Source organism: Eurosta solidaginis, chromosome 4 (assembly GCF_040869045.1).
Source record: "Eurosta solidaginis isolate ZX-2024a chromosome 4, ASM4086904v1, whole genome shotgun sequence".
NCBI classification, from domain to species: Eukaryota; Metazoa; Arthropoda; class Insecta; order Diptera; family Tephritidae; genus Eurosta; species Eurosta solidaginis.
The window spans coordinates 68983992-69003041 of NC_090322.1; the positions used below are offsets into that span (position 1 = coordinate 68983992).

The following is a 19050-nucleotide window of genomic DNA, read 5'->3' on the forward strand; positions in this document are numbered from 1 at the left end:
CAGCTGTAGGTCAAACTAAAGTTTACCAAAATTTTTGACACGTTTTTCGTTTTGGCTGGCACATTTTTTGTTCTGGCACCCGATTCAGCTGGCGCGAGGGATTTATCTGTGATTGTTGCCAGCAACAACTAGAAGATAAATCCCTCGTGAGAGCGAAAATATGAGAGCATAAGCAAAAGATTCGTATCAATCTAATCTATGATCTAAGTCCAAGAATGATTGGAAGGGTGTCCAAAGATGCGGCGGTAATTCTTCACTACAGCAAAACGTAATAGTCTAGGTGCTAATACGCTACCAAAAATATCGAGAGAGGTGTCAAAAGACGCGTATTAATCTCGAGGGTAATGGTCTAGTTGAGGGGTCGACTGCTAATACGCTACCAAAAATATCGAGTGAGGTGTCAAAAGACGCGTATTAATCTCTAGAACAATAATCCGAGGTAATAGTCTAGTTGAGGGGTCGACTGCTAATACGCTACCAAAAATATCGAGTGAGGTGTTAAAAGACGCGTATTAATCTCGAGAACAATAATCCGAAGGCGGAAAAGAAAAATTTTATCTCTGTCCGGAGATATTTGCAGTTGAAGTTGGCGATTTCCATGTGGTTGTTGTTGTGTTTTTACCCACAAAAAATTGTGCATCACCGTGGCGGTAGCCGCGGTTATACCACACACCCGGACTTGGCATGGCGTAGCCCAGGGTTATTTTTTAGGTAATAGTGTAGTTGAGGGGTCGACTGGTAATACGCTACCAAAAATATCGAGAGAGGTGCCAAACGACGCGTCTTGACATCAGTATTAATAATCCGAAGGCGGAAAAAATTTTAACGCGTTCAAAAGATATTAACGAAAAACCGAAAAAAGACCCGCGGGTACCTCCGAAACCGGGGGTCGGATCCACAGTATTTTTGCGCAGAACACCTTTCTGCTTTGGCGGCCTTCGGCCGCTATTATAAAAAATAACCCTGGGCTACGCCATGCCAAGTCCGGGTGTGTGGTATAACCGTGGCTACCGCCACGGTGATGCACAATTTTTTTTGTGGGTACAACACAACAACAACCACATGGAAATCGCCAACTTCAACTGCAAATATCTACCGGCAGAGATAAAATATTTCTTTTCCGCCTTCGGATTATTGTTCTCGAGATTAATACGCGTCTTTTGACACCTCACTCCATATTTTTGGTAGCGTATTAGCAGTCGACCCCTCAACTAGACTATTACCATTCTTTATAAGCGCGGCCGAAGGCCGCCAACGCAGAAAGGTGTTCTGCGCAAAATTTCGATGGATCCGACCCCCGGTTTCGGAGGTACCCGCGGGTCTTTTTTCGGTTTTTCGTTAATATCTTTTGAACGAGTTAATATTTTTATTTTCCGCGTTCGGATTATTAATACTGATGTCAAGACGCGTCGTTTGACACCTCTCTCTTTTTGGTAGCGTATTAGCAGTCGACCCCTCAACTAGGCTATTACCCAGCAAAACACTTAAGAAAGATATTATATTTGTTGAAAGTTTTCATATGGTTGTATTTCCGTGAAAACTTATCCAGAATACTTCTTTGTGCGTATTTAAAGTTGGACCCCCAAAATTAGAAGTTTCTAATCTTGGTAATTGTGCAGTTTAGGGGCCCCACCCTAAAATTGGTTCTTTTTTTACCCGTTCAAAAGATATTAACGAAAAACCGAAAACAGACCTGCGGGTACTTCCGAAACCGGGGTGGGATCCATAGTATTTTTGCGCAGAACACCCTTCTGCGTTGGCGGCCTTCGGCCGCGCTTATAAAAAATAACCCTGGCTCCGCCATGCCAAGTCCGGGTGTGGTATACACCGCCACGGTGATGCACAATTTTTTTTTGTGGGTACAAAACAACAACAACCATATGCAAATCGCCAACTTCAACTGCAAATATATCCGGACAGAGATAATTTTTTTCTTTTCCGCCTTCGGATTATTGTTCTCGAGATTAATACGCGTGTTTTGATTCCTCACTCAAAAATCTTGGCCCAACTTTAGGGTGGGGCCCCTAAACTGCACTAATACCCTAATCTTTGGTAATAGTCTAGTTGAGGGGTCGACTGCTAATACGCTACCAAAAATATCAAGTGAGGTGTCAAAAGACGCGTATTAATCTCGAGAACAATAATCCGAAGGCGGAAAAAAAATTTAATCTCTGTCGGGAGATATTTGCAGTTGAAGTTGGCGATTTCCATGTGGTTGTTGTTGTGTTCGTACCCACAAAAAAAATTGTTCATCAACGTGGCGGTAGCCACTGTTATAGCACACACCCGGACTTGGCATGGCGTAGCCCAGGGTTATTTTTTATAAGCGCGGCCGAAGGCCGCCCACGCAGAAAGGTGTTCTGCGCAAAAATACTATGGATCCGACCCCCGGTTTCGGAGGTACCCGCGGGTCTTTTTTCGGTTTTTCGGTAATATATTTTGAAGGCGTTAAAATATTTATTTTCCGCCTTCGGATTATTAATACTGATGTCAAGACGCGTCGTTGGACTCCTCCCTCGAAATTTTTGGTAGCGTATTAGCAGTCGACCCCTCAACTAGACTATTACCTAATCTTTTATAACTTTTAATAGAAGCAACCATTTTTTCCTGATTTCGGATTGTTGATACCGAGCGACGATGCGTCTTTTGACACCGTTGTCGACATTTTTGAACGTTTATTAGCAAGCGACTGCTGTTGCAAATTATTACTTTGATATTTAATAGAAATCAGTATCGATATATTTTTAAACCTTCAGAATCATCCAGCTGAGAATTTGCTAAAGCCAACCGCAAAAAAATGGAGAACAAAAAATATTGGCGAAAGGGTTGCATACGTTGTTATTGAGCTCTCGGAGCAATGTATGATTACAGGTATTGATATTGGAAATGAATTTTCCGCTTTTGTTGAAGTTTTGGTAGGGAAGACAAGCAGTACAAATAACTTTACGGTAAGTAAGCAATTTCATATTTTTCGTATTATATCGATAATGAATCGTCCGTTACATGACGCATGGTCTGTTATAGGAAATTTTGGTGACATGCTCATTTATGACACCAATAGAGAGTAAAAACTCAACAAACCCAAATCGTGTACGTTGCTTCAATAAAGAATCTTTAGTACCTACCGCGGCGTGTGAAAAGTGGAAGTTTATCAAAATTATATGTACTCAACCTTTTAACAAACACATTCAATATGGTATTTCCTTTATTAAAATACATGTTGCTGAATCGGAGCATGAAAACAGCAAAAAATCATTTGCAAACGACATCAAAGTTGAGGATTCAAATACCTCTCTGAATTTTTCACAACTAGGTAAATTTAAATTGCGTGAAGAATCTCCGGACTCGGATTCAGAGAGTTCAACGTCTTTATTTAAACGTTGGAAAGCTTCTGAAAGGAGTCATGAACAAAATTTAAAACATGATGCAACTGCGAGTACCAGTGGAGTCTCTTCTCACCGTAACATTGCCATTATGGACGATGCACAACAACAACAACATGCACATTTAGTTGGATCAAGTGCCGCTGTGTCAACATCTATTAAACTAGGTCGATCAGGGAACAAAGCTGAGGAAAATGATAAACCATTGCTTAAACAAAAAAATCCAATCGATGTTTTAGATCGAAATAGAGAAGATCTTGCATTTGGTAATGATGATGTTAGTGACAATCAAGAGGTAAATAAAAAAAGGCGCAAATTGTTAGAATCTATAGAGCTTGAACGTCAACAATTACGGCTTCAAGCAGAGAAAACTAAAGATCGCAATGAACCAAAGAAAGCAAAAGGAAATGCAGCACAAAATGAATGTAAAACTTCCACAAAAAAACGTTTTGAAGAGATGGTACGCAGTGAACCTGTGAATAATATGCCAACACTGCCCAACAACGAAAAAACAGCCCCATCCCAAAAGTGTTCTACACAGAACGAAAGCAATATGACAAGTAACGCATCAACGAACGTGATAACTGGTGTGTTTCGACCATTTAATCAACTATTGAAAGGAACGATTTTGGTGATCAGTGGAATACAAGTACGTTTTATAAGAAGGCCGATTTAATTACCTAAATATATACACACAGAACGCCTCATAACTATAGGAAAGGCTCTCATTTTATCAAATTTGTTTTTATGTAGTCGGTTAAATTTACCTTTAGCAAAAATTATATGGCAGTGTGTCCAATCCATTACGATGTGATATTCTGAGGGACCTTAGTCGGTAGTGTTGGATATGTTGAGAAAAATTATTCCCTGAAGTCTGCAACGCGTGGCAAGACGCCCTTGTCCCTATTCTTTCAGTGGGATATTTTCCAATAATTAAAGTATGTAGCGTGTTTATATGCTGGACTAGGACATGTACAAGAATACACAAATACTAGAATGTACAAATTATCACAAAAAATCGTTCGCGATGTCGAAAAATAATTAAAGTATGTAGCGTGTTTATATGCTGGACTAGGACATGTACAAGAATACACAAATACTAGAATGTACAAATTATCACAAAAAATCGTTCGCGATGTCGAAAAAATTGTAGAGTACGGGAAAATGAGAGAGAAAAATTAAATTTAAATTTTAGAGAAGTTGCAAATATCTGTTAGAGGAGCTTTTGTCAGAAGAAAGTTTGCAGTCAGGAAATTAGCTTAACATGGCACTTGTTTGACTTGTGATCCGCAACACAAATGTGTCACAAGAATAATTTTACTCACAAATATATATATGTATGTGCATATATTTACGTTGTAAAAAAGTTTAGAAACACAGTCCATATTTCTTCTAACTGGCAGGTTTCCATGATAAAAACACCTACAAGGTATAGCCATTTCAAATTTCTCAATTGCACACATACATATTTCTGTTTTTCTCAAACATAAAAAAATTTGAATGTTTTTGTTAATTTCCTTTTGTATGGAGATTTATTTTTAAATATTAAATTGCGCTAGAATTTCAAAAAATAAATCATGGCCGACCAGAAGAGACAACGTGAGCGTTTTTATCATGTAGGTTTTTGATGGCCTTGCGTTCGGATACAAGTTTGCAACCATCTTTCATAGAGAGATAATACGTGAAAATTTAGAGAAAATTTGCCGCTGGAAAATTATTTCATTTCATTTATTAGAATTTACATTAGTACAGTAGGATAATATATCTTTATTATTATTACTGGATTTTTACACGAACACAGCGTATCAAAATTCTCTATTTAAATATGTATTAAGGTTAGGTTAGGTTCAAATGGCCGGTCCATGAGGACCTCACATAGACTGAATAAGTCCGTAGTGTTACCAGAAGTTTGTTTTAACGACCAAACTGAAAAACCCTATCACAAACCCGGACCTATGTTATAAAATAACTCCGTCCTCTTGGCAAACTACAAGCTTCCTAGGATTTAAGCTGCTTGCTGCTTCTAGATCTGACAGCTGTATCACTCCTAATAGCTGGAGTCTTAGCCTGGCAAGCGCAGGGCAAGACCACAGAACGTGCTCGATTGTTTCCTCCTCCAGACCGCACTTCCTACATCTGCTATCACTGACCAAGCCTAATTTAAAGGCATGTGACGCCAGAAGGCAGTGTCCAGTCAAAATACCCGTCATGAGTCCATCGTTCGTTAAGGATCACTACGCAGTACACCATATTTCGTAAAGATAGATTAAATTATTTATTTATTACGGCCAGAAGTCTAATTCGTAAATTAGAATATATTACAGCTTTTTTTATAGCTAAGGTTTTACAATATTCATATAATTTTGTTTTAAGTACTGTTATTTCGTTGCAACTTTTTATATCCATAGGCAGATCATTGTAACTTTTCAAACCCTTGTAGAAAATGTTCTGTTGATTAATTTCAGTTCTAAAAAACGGTAATTTGAAATTATGTTCCTCGTATTTATGTTGTGAGTTTGCTCAACTAATGCTATATTTTTATTTAAATACTCAGGTACATTTCCATGTTTTGTATTAAATATGAATTTCATGGAGTAGAAAAAAATCTTTTGTTTTACACTTAACCAGTCTAAAGTCTTCAACATGTCAGCCGTTCGTGTATCTCTAGGTTTCTGAAGAATAAATCTCATGCATTTATTTTGAAGCTTTTGGAGCTTGTCTACTTCTTTATCCGATATTATGAATAGAATGGACGGGCAGTACACGAAGTGCGGTTCTATAATTGATTTATATAAAATTATTGTGTACTTTTTTGGAATGAATTTAGTTGTTCTCTGCATGACTCCTATTTTATTAGCAACTTTTTTAATTCTATAATTTATATGATCTTCAAATTTGAGTTTATTATCAATTATTATTCCTAAGTATTTTATACTGTTAACTCTTTGTATGATTTCATCATTTATTTTTAGCTCGGTTATATCATCCTCATTGATATTCCTCCTTGTTATTATCATATATTGAGTTTTATTAATATTTAGTCTCAGTCTGTTACCACACAACCATTTATAAGATATCTCAAAATAACGGGAGGGCGGACGGATGGAGATGGCTTAATCAAAATATTTTTTGGTACTTATAACTTTGATATGAGGGAGTTCATATCTATCTCGATTCCTTTATGCCATTACAAACAACCGTTATCCGCTTCCCAAGGCAGTCGGTTCTATGTACCGGAGCGACTCGGGATTTTTCCCGACCAAGTACTGTCATTTCAGTGTGACCCCATTTAATTTGTTTCGTCCCTCCCACAAATTGTCATCCTCCCAGCAGCTCCTTGCAGCAGGACTGCTACATATTCTCTTACTCCGGGAAGGTATCGAACCCAATCCGGGTCCGTCTCCTGACCCCGGTCATGAGAAATGGTTTTGCTGCATTTGCCAGAAAAGAATCTTTTTAGGACGGTCATACTCTGTTCAGTGTGTCTCGTGCAAGGGATGGTTGCATCGGACAGGTTGTTCTGGGCTTGATCCCAAAACCCGACGTCCACGTAACTTTTATAAATCTTTTGTGGCTCCTTGCTGCTCACGCCCAAGGGCGTCCCGTAGTCTACGCCTAAGCGTATCCCCACTACCTTCCAGCAGCTTCGCTGCTCAGCAAGCCACAACAAGTACCCGCTGCTGCTCGCGCCCCACGGCGCCAACAACTCAAACAGCTGATACCACTCATAACTACTACCTTCGTAGTAGAGCTGGTTGCAATGCTGAGCATCAGCCCCTGCCCCCGTCTTCTTCTCCCCCCTCTTTTTTTTGTGGCAGCAATCGTGCAGGTCAGGGAAACAGCCTCCGTTTGCACCGTCTGCCAGCACAGAATATATAGGTTTGCGACATCCGCTCAATGCAGCTCCTGCCTTGGGTGGTGCCACTTTCCTAGATGTTCTGGTCTCCGCGACGGCAACCCCCCGACGGGTTTCATCGCGCCATGTTGCCAGGTCGCAAACCCAAATCATCAGGGTACCCCAATGCTTGCCCAAGGGCGCCCAGTCCCAAAGCCACAACAGCAATTGCGTCCTGGCCTTCCACAACCTAGGCGTAGTCACCCCTCACTTACCCCTAGAGTGACGGCGTCACCCCCCATGCACTTCAGAATTCTTCAGTTCAACTGTAATGGACTGGAAGATTACGGAGATAGTCGATTTCATGAAGCGGCACAACATCCGCATTGCTGCGATTCAAGAGACTAAACTCACAGCAAGATCTGCATTGCAGACCTGCTCCGGTTATAATGTCCACAGGAAAGACCGCGAGAGCGGAAATGGAGGCGGCCTCGCGTTTATTATAAACCACTCTGTGCAATATCATATATTTGATCCTGGCATCGACCGCAGTGACAATGTCTTAGAACGTCAAGGCCTATCTGTCCGGTCAGAAATCATCAACATCTACATCCCTCCTGTCACCTGTTGCCCCAGTGGATACCGCCCTAATATCGAGGCCTTACTCACTGGCAACAATCGCATTATCTTAGGCGATTTCAATGCCCATCACGACCTATGGCATTCAAACTTGCGGGCGGACAGTAGGGGTGAGATGTTGGCGGATCAAATAGACGAAACGACGTTCTGCACAATAAACGGAGACGCCCCCACACGTATGGTAGGAAGCTGTCATAGTTCGCCAGATATCTCAATCGTGAGCGCAGAACTCGTAAACTGCGTCAACTGGCAGCCGATGGTAACATTGGCATCCGACCACCTGCCCATACTTATTTCGTTCGAGCGTACCGCCGACTTCATCGTCACCGAAAAACGCACTTTCATAAACTTCAAAAAAGGAAAGTGGGAAGAATATAAATCTGCAACAGACAGCAGCTTTGCTGCCCTCCCTATCCCGACTGATGCCCGCCAAGGGGAGCGTGCCTTCCGTAAGGTCATTGAATCCGCCTCGGCACTTTTCTTTCCCGCCGGGAGAATTCCCGAAATCCGGCCCCACTTCCCGGCGGAGGCCGCAAACTTAGCGAGAAAACGTGACCTTATAAGACAGCTTGATCCAGGCGACCCCCAAATAAGGGATATAAACCAACGCATCAGATTGCTTGTGGACGAACACAAGCGGGCGAAATGGGAAGAGCACCTAAGAGGTTGTAACCTCTCTACCGGTGTAGGTAAACTTTGGTCCACCGTAAAGTCCCTATCGAATCCGACTAAGCACAAAGACAAAGTTTCCATCGCCTTTGGCGATAAGGTGCTGTCGGATGCGAAAAAATGCGCGAGCGCTTTCTGCCGACAATATATAATGCATCCTACGGTCGACAAAGATAGACGGAGAGCCAATAGACACGCACATAAACACAAACTCAGCGCGTCACCAATTACCATCACCGCTAGAGAGGTTGAGGACGCCATTGGTCGCGCTAAACCATCCAAAGCAGTGGGCCCAGACGGCATAGCCATGCCGATGCTTAAAAACCCAGGGTGGAAGGACTCATTGGTAGTGCCAGTTGAAAAAATCGCTAAAACAAAAAAATGTGAAGAGTTTCGTCCAATAAATACTCTTAAGATATTTGAAAAAATAATGGAAAGTGTTGTGAAAAATCAACTACAAACGTACCTAGAAACTAATAATATACTGTCTCTAAACCAGTCTGGCTTTCGTAAGAATCATTCATGTGAAAGTGCAATAAACTTCGTCCTAAGTGAGTGGAAGAAGCGTCCACGAAAAACAATAATAGCAGCTCTATTTCTTGATTTTAAAAGAGCATTTGAAACAATAGACAGAGGTATTCTAATAAAAAAGCTGTATATGTATGGAATAAGAGGAAAAGAGCTACTTTGGTTTAAGGACTACCTTACAAATCGTAGACAGCAAACAAAAATAAAATCCACAAAATCAAGTTTTTCATATGTGAATACAGGGGTGCCCCAAGGATCTCTTCTGGGAGCAATTCTGTTTATAATTTACATAAATGATATAGAAAAAGTGATATCAAAATCCAAATTGGTAATGTATGCAGACGATACATTGGTATATACAGAAGCAGAAACAGTGGAAGAATGTAAACGAAAGTTAGAATGTGATATAGATGAAATTATGAAATGGCTTAAAATGAATAGGCTCAAATTAAATGAACAGAAAACAAAAGTAATGGTGATAAATACAAATAGCGAAATAAATTTAGAGATAAATAATACTAGTATTGAGCAAGTAACCAATATGAAATACTTAGGTGTAATAATAGACAATGAGCTCAAATTTAACAATCACGTGGACTATTTGTGTAAAAAAGCTGCAAAAAAGATTTACTTCTTTAGAAGAATACGAAATAAATTAGACACTTTAACAGCAATAAAAATATACAATACAATCATAAAGCCACATTTTGAATACTGTTCCACAATTCTGTACACATCATGTAACCAATCACAAATAGGAAGGATACAGAAATTACAAAACAAATGTATGAGATCAATAATGAAATGCCACAAATACACCCCAATAAGTCACATGCTTGAAACATTGAAATGGCTAAATATTGAGCAAAAACTGATGCTCAATACACTAATAATGATTTTTAAAATTAAACAGAACAGGGCGCCGATGTATTTAACAAGTTGCATTCAGTATGTTAGAGATACACACCAATATGCTGTGCGGAATGCGAATGACTTTCGACTAGGATTACAGCGGACTACTGCAGCCCAAAACACATTATTATATAAGGGCCTTAACATATTTAACTCGTTACCTGATTATATCAAACGAGAGAATAATATTATGAATTTTAAACGGCTATGTATAGATCTTATTCGAGGCTAAAATATTTTTTATTACTTTTTACTTTTTATTACTTAATATATATATATCATACACGTCTGTGAATTGAAAATGAATTTGTGATATTTAAAATTTATTGTGAAATCAAAAAATATGTAAACATATTAATAATAAATATCAATCAATCAATCAATCAATCAAATATTTGGCACATGTCTTCAACCTGTCTCTTTCCACCTTTGTCATACCCGAGAAATGGAAAATGGGCAAGGTGGTCCCGCTACTAAAGCCTGGGAAACCAGCTAACGTAGGTGAGTCATATCGTCCGATATCTCTCCTATCGCCAGTGGCAAAGACGCTTGAAGCCATTTTGCTCCCTTATTTCCAAGCACATTTGCAGCTAGCCCCTCATCAGCATGGCTTCAGAAAACTCCATAGCACTACCTCCGCGCTAAATGTCATTAGCACCCAGATAAATTGCGGTTTGAATCAATTTTGATACGGTCAACCATGGCTCGTTACTGCAAGACCTGGAAGGGTCCACCCTTCCCCCATGTCTTAAAAGGTGGACCGCAAATTATCTGGGTGGTCGGCAGGCATCGGTGCAATTCAGAAACGAAACATCAAAACAAAGGAGAATTAAACAAGGGGTGCCACAGGGTGGTGTCCTATCCCCGCTTTTGTTTAATTTCTACATATCTAAGCTACCTTCACCACCGGAAGGAGTCACAATCGTTTCCTACGCCGATGACTGCACAATAATGGCCACAGGGCCAGGCCCAAAGATCGATGAGCTATGCAATAAAATAAACGGCTATCTCCCTGATCTCTCCAGTTTTTTCGCCTCGCGAAACCTGACATTGTCACCGACTAAATCTTCCGCGACCTTATTTACAACATGGACGCCCCAAATGTCGACCATATTGAACATCCACGTCGATGGCACTACGCTACCGACTGTCCTACACCCCAAAATCTTGGGTGTGACGTTTGATCAGGATTTACATTTTGGTGCGCACGCAACCGCAATTGTTCCAAGAATTCAGAGCCGTAATAAAATCCTCAAATCCCTTGCTGGCAGTACCTGGGGAAAAGATAAAGAAACGCTCTTGACCACATACAAAGTAATTAGCCAGCCGATTACGTGCTACGCGTCACCCATATGGTCGCCAAGCCTAAAAACCACCCACTGGAAGAAACTACAGGCCTGCCAAAATACTGCTCTCAGAATCGCCACGGGCTGTCTTCTTATGTCCCCAGAACACCATCTGCATAATGAGGCGAGAATACTCCCCATCAGGGAGAGAAATGAGATGCTGACCAAACAGTTTCTGTTGAATACACAGAAACCTGGGCATCCCAACAGACATCTGATTGACGAACCAGCACCGCCTAGGGGCCTAAGGAGTCATCTCCGTAAGCATTTTGAGGAAATACGGCACCTGAGAACCCAGCCGTATGAAGCGGTAAAACACAAGCAGGTCCTTGGTGAACTCCATAGACAGGCGTCGGACCTTTATGTCGGGAATTGCCCGGTGAATCCAGTACTTGAAGAAAAATATCCAGAACTCGCAGAAGAGGAACGCATACTCCCCAGGGAAACGCGTGTCACTCTTGCTCAACTTCGTTCTGGATACTGTAACAGGTTAAACTCTTACCTATCCAGAATCAACCCCGACATACAAAATGTATGCCCTGCTTGCAATGTGTCCCCACATGACACCAACTATCTCTTTAATTGTAATGTGGAACCAACGCCTCTAACACCCCTTTCCTTATGGTCCACCCCTGTTGAAACGGCAAGTTTCCTTGGACTCCCGTTAGAGGATATTGATGACAATTTGTGATCGGTCGCGGCTATTAGGTGGGGCGAGCATTGCTACAACAACAACAACAACCGTTATCCTATAAAAGTTACAATACTCTTGTGTACAAAAACACCCTGGGTATAAAAAGTTTGTAACCCAATCTGGATTTTTTATTATTCATTTTCTTTAAAAAAAATTGGCTCGACATGCGATTTGAATGCATCAATTGAAGAAATGCTCACGAAATACATGCATGCTTAAATTGAGGGCTGTAGTATGCATTTCGTAATAAATATTGTAAATAAAATTAGTAATAAACAAGTAAGGACGGGACTGGCTTCGGCTGTGCTGAAGACTTCATACCTTTCATGAATGGGGCTGAACAATAATCTTATCCCGTTCGTAATCTCCAAATAATCAGATGTATAAGATAATAAATATATAGTGAACAGATGTAAATACTTAAACGATTTTTAAGATAAATATAAAATAAATAATGGCAAAAAAACCCCTTAACTGAACGATCGGTTGTATGGGATATATATTATATATAGCTCCGATCGAAATGATTTTTACAGGAAATCTTCTATGATATATTAGAATATGTATCACCAAGTATCACGTTTTTATTTTGGAAACTAAGGGAGAAATGGCCAAAAATCTTTCTATCTGAACGATCGGTTGTATGGGATAGGTATATACTATATACTTTCACGTTTATACTTTCTAAATTAAGGGAAAAATGGCCAAAAATCTTTCTATCTGAACGATCGGTTATATGGGATATATCTATATATAGCTTCGATCAAAGTGATTTTTTCAGGATATCTTCTATGATATATTAGAATATATATCACCGAGTTTCACGTTTATACTTTCTAAATTGGGGCAGGAATGACCAAAATCGTGTTATCTTAACGATCGGTTGTATGGGAGATATATTTCATAGTAGTCCGATCCTACCGGATCCGACAAACGTCTAATATAATACAAAAATACATCCTTGTGCCAAATTTCATTGAGATATCTCAAAATTTGAGGGACTAGTTTGCGTTCAAACAGACAGACGGACGGACAGACGGACATGGCTATATCAACTCAGTTCGTCGCCCTGATCAATTCGATATACTTAATGGTGAGTCTATCTTCTATATTTCTCAACGTTACAAACATCGGACCAAAGTTAATATACCATTTCATGTTCATGAAAGGTATAAAAAGGAAAAATATATATTTTAGAATGGAAATTATTCAAGTTTGGCTTACAGCAGAAAATAAAAAAAAATATCGGACATTTTCTTGTGATCTACATTGAACAGAAATTAGCATATAACGATTTCGTTTGCGGATGCTGTTTTTTATTATTAAACAAGTTATGAAATCGATTAAAATAACGTTCCGACCTCGCTTCGTTTTTTTAACCTGTTTCGGCTTTGGTTCTGGTTTTGTTCGTCAAAATTTATTTCGGCTTCGGTTTTGAAGACAAAATAATAGGGAAATTCTCTCAATAGGAAGCGTAGTGAACGTAGAAAATATTCCGCGTTTTCTAAACCAATTATATAACACTTAAAGATTTCCCTACTTAAGAAATATCATCTCGGTCTGATTCTGCATTTTTCGTTTCATTTATTGCAAAAAGAGTACTAGTACAATAAGATCTGAAATCTTTTATAGTACAACAAAGAGATAAATAGCAACAATAAAAAAGCAACAACAGAAGGTTATGTAGCTTAATTTGGCGCCAAAAGTTAATTATAAAGTCTATATTTTAAACATTCAAAAAGTTTACAAAACACAGAAAATTGTTATTTTTCCAATGAAAAACTCTGCTTTAACATTCTGGTCACATAAATTTTCTATTCAAATATATATGAGAATATGAGATTGAGTACAGAAAATGTAGAAACCGTAGAAAATGTTTCACAAATGTATTTTATTGTTGCGTGTAAAAACTTTTGACAGTAAAATAGAAAACTTTTTACGTTTCCAATGATTTCTAGACAGAGAGAATACCCCTAATATTTATTAAACAATATATCGCTCGTTTTATTGTAAACCGAAGTCATCCAAAATTTTTATTTTTTTTTGGAAACACAAATTAAGTTTTATTTTTTCATTATAAAAATTTGATTCAAAGATAGCTATGGCGGTGAATTTAAGCCCCTTAAGTATTCTATATGCATATCTCATCATAATCTTACTAAACGACTACTTTGGGGTATCATCAAATCTCGAAACATGAAATTTTCGATTTGCATCTGGTTACAGTAAACCGTGCGATATGTCCCACGTACTACCTAAGTGTGAAGAAAACTAGTCTGAATCCTTGATCAATGTGGTCAGATAAGCTCACGCTATAGTCGTAATGGACCGGCCAGTTCAACCTACTTGAAATTAAACTAGAGCAAAGAACAAGTTGTCAGTTTCAAAACCAAAATTATAATTGCTTAATTTAAAATTGAAATATGTAATTCAAATAAAAATTAAACCAATAGAAAATTTTAAAATTAAATAAATGTATTTTGGCATTTTATTCGCAATTTCGCGCATATTTTACGAAAACCCAACGTTACAATTAGTCATGTGTCGCCTGTTTTTAAATAATTTCCTGAAAAGTGTTTCGGGAGATGTTTGCTCTGAACCTTTCTGCACTTAATTTGGGTTCAATAAACAGACCCAATAATGATACAATTTTCTAATAACTATTCTACTTAACGTTTTTAATAAAATTGAAAAAAAAAATAAATAAATACATTTTGTGTTCTGGTAAACTAGAAATAGTTCAAATTATTAATTAAAATTTACACTTGCTAATAAAAATATAATAATACTATTTATATGAAAAATTAAAATAAGACATTTTCGGCAAAACCGTTTGGAACCGGTTTCGGTTACATTTCTTGTTATTAAATCGTTGAACGTAAACCAAATAAATTTAGTTGTTAATTAAATAAATTTTTTATTTACTAATTTTTATGGGAATAATGCCTTTGCCATGTTTCAGTCTTTCGAAATTAATGGCGTGCTAATTCGTGCTGGAGGAAATTTTCCAAGCCCGAATTGCACCTCCCCTACGAATGAGTTGTCAAAATTACGCTCTCTCGTTGCAAATTCAGTAACAATTGGTTCAAGTTTGTTAAATTTTCCGCTCGCCAAATGTTAATTTAATGAACATTTTCAACATCTCATATGTAAATATATTCCATGGTTATTACATAAATATTTGTATTCCAAAAAATATACATACATACATAAAATTGTATTCAAAATTAAAAACAGTAAAAAATATAGTTGTTGTTGTTGTTTTCCCGACGCGTTTCGACGTTCTTTTTTCTCACATCATCTTCTGGGGATTTCTTTAATGCTAAATATGTAAAAATAATATACATATTAACATTTGATACTTTTTTCTAACAATAGAAAAAATAGAAAAAAATATTTTTGCGAAAGTTGCCCCTACAGAAAATAAAACTACGAAAAAAAAAACAGAAAAAAAAAAACAATTTTGTTGAACCCTCAATGATACAGTGTGGAAAAGGAAATAGTAAAATTTAAATAAAAGTTTGTCTGAAGAAAACCCTGAATCCGCCTTTAGATTTCGAAATGTGTGCTATAGTTATGAGACGTGCTTTATATATGAATATAATTAAATTAAATGTTTAGTAGAACCCTGAACGATCAAACCTCCGTGATAAAGCTTTAGCAATGGGAGCCAAATACCGGGCAGATTGGGAATCTGGTTGTACTCATTTAATGTAAGTAAACAGCAATTGCAGTAAAGATTAAAATGATAATCCCACGAATGTAGCATTCGTATTCAAAGTAATATATATATCAACATTTCCCTAATTAAGATGTGCTTTCAAAAATACACCAAAATATAATCAAGTGAAGGGAAAAGGTAAAATAGTTACTCGTGCGTGGGTAGAAGATTGCTACAGACAGAAGAAAAAATTGCCTTGGCGTAGATATGCATTGGATAGCAGTGATCTTAATCAACCCGACAGTGAGGATGAGATACTTGACGAATCACTAAGACCCGTTGAGGCAACTAGTATTAATGATATCCACAAAAAAGCTGATTCGAGTGTGGCATATTCAAACTCCAATGATGTAAAATCTTTTATAGTTACATCTGGAAGTGATACAGAAGATGAGATACAAAAAGTTTTGAAAAGTAATCAATAAAAACAGTCTTAACTGAGAGCTTTATAAAAAAACATTTTTTTCTATTAACTACAGATAATAATTCATCCCAAGATCAGAGAAATGGAAAGAACACGACGAAAAGAACTGTTTTTGATGTTACCACCGAAGAAGAGGAGTTTTTGGCAAAGAAGGCAAAATTAAATACAACATCAAAAAATGGAGGATTCTTCAAAGGTGTAAAGTTTTTTATTTGTGATGATATAAAACCTGCAGAATGGAAGAGACTTGAAAATTTACTACAAATAAATGGAGGCTCTATCATGAGTGATGAAAACGAAGCAAAGTATTTGATAACAAATGGCCAAACCACAAGTAAATCTAGTTCAACAGATAGAATGCTTGTTAAACCAGATTGGATTTATGAATGTAATGATATGGAAATAGAGGTTTCAATAAAAAAATTTCTTTTATAAGAAGCTCTTTAATTTACAAAACGGAGCTCGCCGTTGATTATTTATATATTTTCAAAGAAAAAGTCGGAGCAAGTAAAGCATAGAGACGGCTTAGGTAGAAAAAAATGAGAAAGTTGGCCTAATCCGCCCTAATTTATAAAACGATATATATATATATTTTTTTTTGTGGAAATGTATCGGGAAAAATAAAATTTTTTAGAATTTTCAAAAGTAACGACCTTATACTGAACGTCAGTGGTCAATTTGTAATCGGATATTATGTAACCGCAAATCGTAACGAGTTCATGTAACCCGATTCTGGCCTGCACGATTATACTGTCAAAATACAAAGATGCTCAATTGAGAATAAAATGAAAATGTAAACTAAATTTTATCTTAAAAAATGGATATTGCTTAGAAATTCATGTACATTACATGTATACACTTTTTTATTTACTTTGTTCAAACAAGTATTTAGCAAACACGTGCAATTTTCCGCGGTAACGAGACGTCGCTACCTATTTTGATTTTAAAGTTTTTTGAGGCATATTTAAAAATCGTGCAAATTTTTAATTTATAAGAAAAAACTCCGCAGGAAAAAATATGGTATAAAAGATTGCGGCAAATTTTTTTGCATTTAAAAATTAAAACTGAGTTTACTTAATTAACGCTTAACCATTTAACTGGTTATGGCATTCCTACAAGGCACGCCAGTCACACCAAGGGGTTTTATAAATCTTGCAAACTTGATATTTATCAAATAAAGGCGCCGCAGGGAAAAATTTGGAACAAAAAATCGCGTGATTTTTTATTTTTTAAAACAAAAAAATCTTGTTAATTTAAATTTAGCGAACAAACGCGCATCACCAATGCAAACAAACAGTCAGTGTCAAAAGAACGGACACAATGGAACGACTTATTTTTTTTAATGATATGTGTTACCAAAGAGGATAGTTTAAAATAAGCGCCACCAGTTTGCTACATACCTGCCTTGTTGTTGTTGTTTTTGTTGCGATAAGGTTGCTCCCCGAAGGCTTTGGGGAGTGTTCCCGATATGATGGCCCTTCGCCGGATACATATCCGGTACGCTCCGGTAACACAGCACCATTAAGGTGCTAGCTCGACCATCTCGGGAATGATTTATATGGCCACATTAAACCTTCAGGCCATACCTCCCTCCCACCACCAAGTTCCATAAGGAGCTTGGGGTCGCTAGAGCCTCGTCTGTTAGTGAAGCAGGATTCGCCGCGGATAGGCGAGGTTGACAATTGGGTTTGGAGAAGCTATATATTGCGCTGGCAACCTGAAGGGTTGGGCTACACAGCCCCTTGAATCTGGTATTTTAGTCGCCTCTGACGACAGGAATACCTACCGCGGGTATATTCTGACCCCCTAGCCCGCTGGGGAATTTTTAATTTCTCCTATTTATTTATGTAATTGTGATTTTTGGAAGGGGAATTATGTACTTAAATACAGTCGTTTAGATAGATAGATAGATAGATAGATGTTGTGAGGTTAAGCACTGCGACCTATTGGTCTATTGTGCCCTCAATTCTCTTTACAACACTTCATCCAAGCCGAGTTCCCTGAGAAAATCCAGAATGGTTCCCGGCTTCAGAGAGTGTATGTGACTATTTCCTAGTTTGGATGATCCTAGGATTCTAAGTCTTCGTCTCGCGACTGCCTCACATTCCTTCAGGATGTGTTCTGCAGACTCATCTTCGACATCACAGAAGCGACAGAGGCTACTAGCTGATATGCCCAGTTTATGCATGTGGCTCTTTAGCCTACAGTGACCTGTGAGTATACCTGTTACAATCCTAAGGCTACTTTTTGGGAGGTTAATCATAGCCTTATATCGCTTCGAGTTGTACCCTCCTATTAGTGCCTTTGCCTGCCGAAGTCCTGGACTCTCGCGCCAGTGTTGTTCTCTGAGGCACGCCTCCTTTTGTATAAAGTCCTCCCTTATTGTATGTGACCCTATTGGCACCATAGGCTCGGGTCCTATTGGCTTTCCGGCCGCTGCCAACTTGGCAAGCTCGTCGGCTCGCTCGTTACAGTCGTTTAAATAAACACAAAAATGCCACGAAAATGTATAGACGACATTTTACGCAAGTATCGCAAAAAAAAAAAAACAACAGCGACTACCTCATAGAAAACATCGAGCAATTGCTTAGGGCCTCCTTATGATTGTCTGGGTCAAAATGCTGTGTTCGCAGGTGCCAGATTTCGTCTTAGTGCTTATGAAGATATTTCCTTAGGTAGCGGCTACATCAAGCAGTTGTTTGCTAGGGTGTCCTGTTGTTGTTGTAGCAGTGCTGCTAGGGTGTCCTGGTTTGTGGCAGTTCAGCAAAAACTGAAATACAATGACAAATAAATAAGCAACTGTTCGAGAAGGCTATTCGTGAAAAGTCTAGACCCCAGGATAAAAAGGCGAACGAGGCAACTCAGAGTAAAAAAGCAGCGCAAGCTGAGAAATAATCAA

At 38.2% G+C, this 19050-nt stretch overlaps 1 protein-coding gene across 1 annotated transcript; it reads left to right on the plus strand.

The window, feature by feature from the left end:
• The first annotated feature begins 211 nt into the window (after nucleotides 1-211).
• On the plus strand, nucleotides 212-16589 carry XRCC1 (DNA repair protein XRCC1). Its single transcript, XM_067782027.1, has 6 exons — nucleotides 212-268; nucleotides 2757-2948; nucleotides 3025-4032; nucleotides 15631-15719; nucleotides 15819-16141; nucleotides 16207-16589. Exons 2-6 carry the CDS (start codon nucleotides 2862-2864, stop codon nucleotides 16584-16586), a joined length of 1887 nt encoding a protein of 628 aa, XP_067638128.1. The 5' UTR covers nucleotides 212-268; nucleotides 2757-2861; the 3' UTR covers nucleotides 16587-16589.
• Nucleotides 16590-19050: the final 2461 nt, after the last annotated feature.

Bases quoted from the DNA above. Each gene is read 5' to 3' on its own strand.
- XRCC1 (XM_067782027.1), top strand. From the start codon at position 2,862: ATGATTACAGGTATTGATATTGGAAATGAATTTTCCGCTTTTGTTGAA. The intron at 4,033-15,630 runs GTACGTTTTATA...AATGTTTAGTAG, and splicing joins TGGTGATCAGTGGAATACAA to AACCCTGAACGATCAAACCT. The intron at 16,142-16,206 runs GTAATCAATAAA...TATTAACTACAG, and splicing joins GATACAAAAAGTTTTGAAAA to ATAATAATTCATCCCAAGAT.